The 7,075-nt window shown below is 46.3% G+C and overlaps 1 protein-coding gene across 1 annotated transcript; it reads left to right on the top strand.

Annotated features, from left to right (window-relative positions):
- The first annotated feature begins 530 nt into the window (after positions 1-530).
- On the top strand, positions 531-6,806 carry LOC114070941 (spindle and kinetochore-associated protein 1-like). The gene is made up of 5 exons (XM_027908570.1): positions 531-568; positions 1,310-1,413; positions 2,059-2,183; positions 3,170-3,261; positions 6,732-6,806. The coding sequence occupies exons 2-5, from the start codon at positions 1,314-1,316 to the stop codon at positions 6,748-6,750; spliced, it is 336 nt and encodes a 111-aa protein (XP_027764371.1). The 5' UTR covers positions 531-568; positions 1,310-1,313; the 3' UTR covers positions 6,751-6,806.
- The last annotated feature ends 269 nt before the right edge of the window (positions 6,807-7,075 follow it).

Genomic DNA, 7,075 nt, shown 5'->3' with positions numbered 1-7,075 from the left:
AGCAAGCGCGTAAGATTACATCACCCAAATAAATATGCATAAGGCAGGCGGGGACTATGCATTAGGAGGGCGGATTCGTGTATTTTTTTACTACATAGAAGTACCTTTTTACGCTTTGGCGGGTTTTGTGGAGAGCTCCGCCTTGCACCCCCGGCGCAGAATAAACGGTGCGTCCTTTCCAGACTAAACCGCTGTGTGTCGAGAAGAGCTCCCGCTCCCTTCGGAGCTCCCGCCCTCCCCCTCCGCGCTCCTCCCTCCTGCCCGCTCGGCGCTGCCGCGCACACGCCCTCCCCACCCTGCCCAACGCCCGCCGAGCGCGGCGGATTCGAACGAGCGGGACCCGCTTTTCCCCCTCGCCCCGCCGCTTTTTCCCTATCCCCGCCGCTCCCCTGATACCTCTCCGGCCCCCGCGGAGCCGAGAGCGGGGCTGGCGCTGGGGGAGCGCTCGCGCTGAGTCCCGTGCGCCACGAGGAGGAACGGGCGCCGCCGCCGCCGCCGCGTGTGCGCAGGTGACCTCGGCCACCCCTCAGGGCGTCCCGATCCCTCTCGGAATACCGGCTTCCCTCAGGTATGGAACGCGGTAAGAGCGGCGGCTGTCCGACAGCCGAGTTAGCAAAGCGCGGTAGTTCGGCGGTGTTGTAAGCTAAAAGATAAGTGAAAGCTTCGTTTCCACGTGCGAGCCGCCGGAGGGAGCTGTGTAAGCGCTCAGTGCAAGGGCCACGGCGATAACTGCGCTAAATGCGAGGTTTTTGTCGCGTTTTATAACCTTATCAACTATTGTCTATAATAGGGTTAACGATTGTATTACTATAGACTGTAGTCGATGTATAATGCTCTTCTTGTGCCTCCATACTCTGCTAACACAATTTCTTTTGTTTTTTTTTTTTTTTCAAACACACCTTTAAATATTAATCACTGATGTAATCTCCTTGAGAGAAACTTAAATAACTCCTTTGGATAAAGCAGGTACTTCTTGATTATTTCAGTAAATTACCAACTCCTTCATTAGTGGGCACTTCAATATAATAAGGATGTTCCCGGTTTCATGAGGAATTGCTGCACTGATATAACACACTGCATTGATCTCCAGAGTTCAGGGAAATTTATTGTCTGATGTCACTCACTTTGTGCTTCCTCTCCTGCCTTCAAAATTCAGTAAGACAAAGGGGAATTACAATATTTACTGCTTCATTTAAGTTCCCTTTGCTTCTTCGGCAGATTGGGGTCCTTCTGAAAACTCTGCTTTTGTGCACAGTGTTTCAGGTTGGGCCTTTTTTAAATTCCTGCCTCTATTTTTGTTGCCCTTCAGTGTGATGATGGAGGATATGGAATCCTCATTGCTGGAAGATTTCTGCTTACACATCAACACGAAGATTTCGAATATTAAAAAATATTTACAATTAAGAAAAATAGGTAAATGAGATTAACAGTGGGGTTTGGGTTTGCACCCCGCTTCAAGAAAAACAGGGGCTGGAGAACAGAAGGGAGCTGGGGAAGGGTCAGGAGCAGCTGGGGGGGCTCAGCCTGGAGAAAAGGAGGCTCAGGGGGGACCTTCTGGCTCTGCAACTCTCTGTCAGGAGGAGGGGAGCTGCGGGGGGGATCTCGGGCTCTGCTGCCAGGGAACAAGGGATCGGACAAGGGGAAATGGCCTCAGATTGTGCCAGGGGGGGTTATGTTGGATCTTGGGAACAACTGCTTCATGGAAAGGGTTGTCCAGCCCTGGCACAGGCTGCTCAGGGAGTCCCCATCCCAGGAGGGGGTTAAAAGCTGTGTGGATGTGGCACCTGGGGACATGAGTTAGTGGTGGCCTTGGCAGTGCTGGGGTACAGTTGGACTCCATGGTCTTAGAGGGCTTTTCCAAACTGAATGATTCCATGAGCTCTGTTGGCTGTGTGGAGTACGAAAGCTTGACTTGCTGCTTCTCCTGGGTGGGAGGATATGGCAGCTGGGGAGTATAGAGTTAATAGGTAATCACCGCTTGTGGAGGGGAGGGAAATGGGATTTTGGTTTTTTTTTTTTTGTTGGAGGTTTTGTGGCTTAACATTCTCTTTTTGACAGGTGAAGAAAAATGCCTCAAAGTTCTTCTCCAGAAAATAGGAAAAGATGTGATCCTCTTGAATGATCTCCTGAATAAAATGGAAACTGAAGTTAATCAGCAAGAAAAAATGAAGCATATGCTACAAGTAATATTTTTTTTTCTTGTTCGTAAAATACTACAAGAGGAGTCTTTGATAAGTGTGTAGTTGTTTTTTTTCTTGATCCTCAGTGGTATGTTTGGATGCATGTTCTTAGAAGAGAAACTGGGGCTTGGAACAGCCTTACTGATGGCTTATTAAGCAGTTCTCCAGCTAAAGAACATTAAAAATTTTGTTTTTCAAGGTTTATACGTGGAATCATAGAATCACAGAATGGTTTGGTTTGGAAGAGACGTTAAAGCTTATCTTGTTCCAACCCCCTGCCATGGGCAGGGACACTTTACACTGTCCTGGGTTGCTCCAAGCCCTATCTAGCCTGGCCTTGGACACTTCCAGGGATCCAGGGGCAGCCACAGCTGCTCTAGGCAACAATCTGTGCCAGGGCCTCACCACCCTCACAGGGAGGAATTTCTTTCTAATACATAATCTAAACCTTCCCTCCTTCAGCTGGAGGCCGTTAGAAGCATGTCTTTATCATTGACCTCGAAAACATGTTTTTATCATAATAGATACTGTGATCTAAAGAACAGTTCAACTTATACAGCTTTCCAATAACTACAAAAACTGTTTAATTAGAATATTTATCTATTCTAGTGTGTGTCTGCAGTGCCTTCATGTGTTAAATCTTTGGGGAATGGGTTGTTTGGGGAATGTAGCTGAGTGTGCTGTGGTATCTCTTCGTCACTACCACCACTCCCCTATCCAGACCTTGCTAGTTGTGCATTGCTAAAGATTTGCATTTGCCTGCTCAAATTTCTCAGGCACTTCGAGGGCAAGGACAAGACACTCCTCGCTCTGTTTCTCTGAGCTTTACTAGCTCCTGTTGGGAAATGATGGGGTAAAGAGGCAAGATGACAGGGAGGGAGCAAAGGACACCTCTTAATAAAGCTGAAAATTAATTTAGTATTGTCCTGATTTTACTTGCCTGACGTCAGTAGGTTAAGCTTTCTGATGAAGTCTCACATTAATTTCAGGAGCTCCAGCAGGCTGCCAAGAGAAACCTAAAAGAAGCACAGCACCTCCTTGAACACATTCCTCCCCACCTGCCTAAGCGAACTCGGAACACGTACGTGGTACATGGGCATGGAGGGTGTCAGGCTGCTCCTGGCAGTGTCCAGTTGCAGCACTGTGCAGCTTTGCTCCTTTCACTCTACGTTAACTCTGAAATTTTGGGAGCCAAGGGTATTGTAATCTATTGATTCTGGAGTTTGCTCTTATCCAGGCTCATGCTACCACCCTAAAAAATCCATCAGGTAAAGTCCATAAGTGCAGTAGAAAGCAAGGGCTTCTATGAATGCAAACACTCCTTGCTTTGAAATCACAAACACACTGATTTTATAACTGTGGTGCCTGTGGATTGAAGGGTGGGTTAGTAATCCCAGTGCTAGGTCATCAGAAGTGAAGCTCACCACAGTCCTTCCAAACATAATTTAAAAAAATCCTGTGACTTGATCATCTTTCTGTGGGGCTTTGAATTATAGTCGGGGTTTTTTTGTTCTCCTTTCCCTGCAACATTTATTTCAGGTTAGCCATGACATCCCCTGCCTTGGAGAGGGCTGTGGTAAGGAGCTGTTCAGAACCAAGTAGCTCAAGTGTGAGAATGGCTCACAAGTGTGTGAAACGACAGCTGTTATTCAGAAGGCTTCCAAGACAATTGTAACTCTGAGTGGGTTTCTCAACTCTTTCTCTGGCCTCTTGGAATTGCTTTTTTATTTATGAGTGATGTTAGTGTGTGCCAGGTGGGGGGTCTCTTCCGGAGTCCCAGTGTCTGGGGATCCCAAGACTTGTTTCCAGCCTTGTCAGAAGGCAGTTCAGTCTGTTTTAATTCAGTGCTTCCAATATGTGCCCTCAGTATCTCAGCTTTATACCTTGGTCTGGTTCCTGATGCCAGACAAGCCTCAGGCTGAAAACATTACAGGTGCATTCCAGCAAAGCAAAAGGTTAAGTATGTGGAAGTAGGGTTCCAGAAGAGAAAAGTTAGCTGTAATTTTAGTTGGTGCATAGCAACATTCCCATTGGTGTAGGTACTGATTTTATTGAAACTCGGATTAGTCTTAGCTGGTGGAGAGATGACTTTTGTAGGAGCTGCTTCTGATTGCAGCTCTTTGGACATGAGCCCTCGGATTAGGAAACAGTCTCTCAAAATGTGTCTAGAGGTGTCTGGTTCCTTTTCAATTTAAGTGTTCCTTTGTGTGTGTGTGAAAGAATAGAAATCCTTCAGAAATTACCGATGAGGTTCTGCCTTCCTTGTTGAAACCTGCTTTCTTAATTCAGGAAACCCTTTGTCCTAAGTTTGTGTCAGCTCCTGGAAATTGTCTAGATGCAAATGAGGCTTATTTAGTGATTGTGCTACCTCTGATATCAGAAAGATTCTTTGGGGTGTTGGTTTCCCTTCCAATATTGTCCTGCTTGTGATCAAGAAGATAATTGCGAAATGACTTTAGCTGGTCCTTCCCATTCTGGACAGAACCACGTATGTAAAACCAACCAAGCTTTTCTGATAATTTTCTGCAGACTGTGCTCTGCCAGCTCACAACTGCTGTTCTGTCAGTGTCAGTTTGTTGTTGGTTTCTCCTGGGTAATAACACATTATATGTTAATGCCTTTTGTCAAAACGTGCTTTCTCCTTTTGTCCCCACCTTGTCACTTCTTGGTGTTCACCGTGTTGTGCAGTGGAGGGTTAAGGAAGTGCAAGACAGGGCATAATTGATCAGAATCCACCGTACCACTGCCGAGATGTTTTCAGTCCTCTTCCCCAAACCTTCCTCCACTGACCTCCTCCATTTCTGTTCCCTTATGTCCCCGAATGGGTGGGGACGGGGGTACTAATGGACTGTTGGGTGACTGTCATGAGATAATACAGAAAGGAGAGCCAGCACTTGAAGGCTGGAGAGACAGGCCTTGAAACCCCCGAGAGAATGAAGACACCCACACAGATGAATTGAACGATTCATGGCTTTAGCTATTGTTTCTCTCCTGTGTTCTTGGGGGTTTTCTTTTCTTGTTTACCAGAGGAATCTCACTGAAATAAAAAGCAAGTTCGATGTCTCTCAAAACCTTTTTATCCCAGGTGTTTACTGAGAGCAGTTTCTCATTATGCCAAGGCCAGATTTTGTAAACAAGCGTCAGTTCTTTCTTCTCATGGTTCAGGTCGTGGTGAACTATATCTGCACCACGTCACTGCAGCAGTACAGGGTCAAGGGATTCGGTGGGATCACAAAGCAAAAGCACCTGGGGATGAGGAACCACGTAGAACCATTGTTGCAGTAGGATGGATGCCAGGAGACTGGAGCATGGGAGGAGTGAAGTTTCAAGATGTGAACTCTCTTCCCTCTGTCCTTGTTTTTATCCTTCCATTCCAAACCCACCTCCAATACCACCCAGAATCCCCCCTGCTTCCCTTCCCTCCTCTTTGTTGACATTCCCTGCTATCTCCAAGGATACTGGGATTCATGTTGTTGTTCTGACCAAAACAGATGTTTTTTAGATGTTTACATCGGAGGAGGTTTACCTACTGGTGTCCAGGGTTTCAGAAGGGCTCTGTGTTGTGTCAGGGTGCTGAGCTCCTTCTGTCCCTGTCACCAGCCAGGGAGAGTCCAGCAGGTGGCACTTTTCTTCCCTGGGACTGGGACACTGGGCTTGGGTGTGTCACATCAAGTGACACCTCAAATCCCAGCCCCGGGGCCCGCAGATGGTGGGGGCACTGCTGTGCCGTTCACTGGCTGTGGGGTCCCACATCAAACAAGAATCTCTTGTAGGAAGGTCAGATCAAAGTGGAGAATCAGTTTCTTGTGCCAGGTCAGCTCTGTACTGCTTTAGTTAATTTTGTTGCACATCCCAATAATGTCCATATGCTCCAACAGCCAAATGTATCCCCTTTGCTGTCCTCATGCCAAGGAGCCTCTGGGTGGGTGGGTGGGAAATCACTCTGGGTTTGAGGCTCTAAGCTGAGCCTTTAGAGGAAGGGTGAATTTTAAAAAATTATGCTCTAAAAACCACTCAGAGCAGGAAATTCTTTGACTTTGGGGATCTTGCCTAAAAAAAAAAAAAAGAAAATACTAAAAAAATCCCGATCTGCTGGATGTTGTTGAATTTATTTGCCTCAAAAGATTAATGGATGAGTCAGGCTTTCCAAGATTTGAACTTGTTTCAAAGAGCTCTGAAGTCTTTCAAATCTGCAGCTCTGTGCTGTGGTTCATCTGATAAAAAGCCAGGCCTCGTGTTCTGTGAAATGTAATGGTACATTGAATTCTGAGTTGCGCCGTGCTGCGTTTGGACTGCTTGCAACTCACCTGCTAGCAGCCTCTGGAGCAGAGAAACCAAGAGCTGTGATGAAGTCACCTGAAGGATGCAGTTTGAAATGGGAGTGGGCTTGCTGTGTTTGCTTTTGTTTTGTGGAATGTCATTAATTGTGTTCATCCAGCTTAACAGGTGGATTAGGATTTACATCTGTGAGTAAGCAGACTCGATAATGTAGTGGAATTCTCCTCACTACTTATCTGCTATTTATACACTTAATATTCATTCATTTCACAGCTTCCCTGTGCCAATGTGAAACACGAAGAGCAAACGAAAGCGGCAGAACCTGAACCTGCCAAGCAACCTGCAAAACCAAAAAAAGTCATTAAAAAAATGGCATTAATAACGGCAGAAGAATTTGCAGATGTTCCTGTGTAAGTAAGCGTGGCTTTCCTCACACCCTGTCATGTCAATTTGGGTGGCAAACACAGGTTTGGGAGAGTGACCTGCAGAACTGGGACTGACAGAGATGGCTTGAAACTTTAAATATTGCTCAGGGTGAAACATCATGATAATAGCTCCAAATGGTTGAAATGCAGCACTGGCAAACCTGAAAATGAAATTAATAGTGTCTTCCCTTT

Source organism: Empidonax traillii, unplaced genomic scaffold (genome assembly GCF_003031625.1).
Source record: "Empidonax traillii isolate 1590-97213 ecotype Southwest subspecies unplaced genomic scaffold, ASM303162v1 scaffold1754:size64653, whole genome shotgun sequence".
In the NCBI taxonomy this organism is placed as follows: Eukaryota; Metazoa; Chordata; class Aves; order Passeriformes; family Tyrannidae; genus Empidonax; species Empidonax traillii.
The sequence above is the reverse complement of the archived record's forward strand: the minus strand, read 5'-3'. Positions and strand labels throughout refer to the sequence as shown.

Excerpts from the sequence above, each read along its gene's own strand:
- LOC114070941 (XM_027908570.1), top strand. The coding sequence starts at position 1,314 with ATGATGGAGGATATGGAATCCTCATTGCTGGAAGATTTCTGCTTACAC. Across the intron at positions 1,414-2,058 it reads TTTACAATTAAGAAAAATAG|GTGAAGAAAAATGCCTCAAA; the intron begins GTAAATGAGATT and ends TCTTTTTGACAG. Across the intron at positions 2,184-3,169 it reads AAATGAAGCATATGCTACAA|GAGCTCCAGCAGGCTGCCAA; the intron begins GTAATATTTTTT and ends CATTAATTTCAG.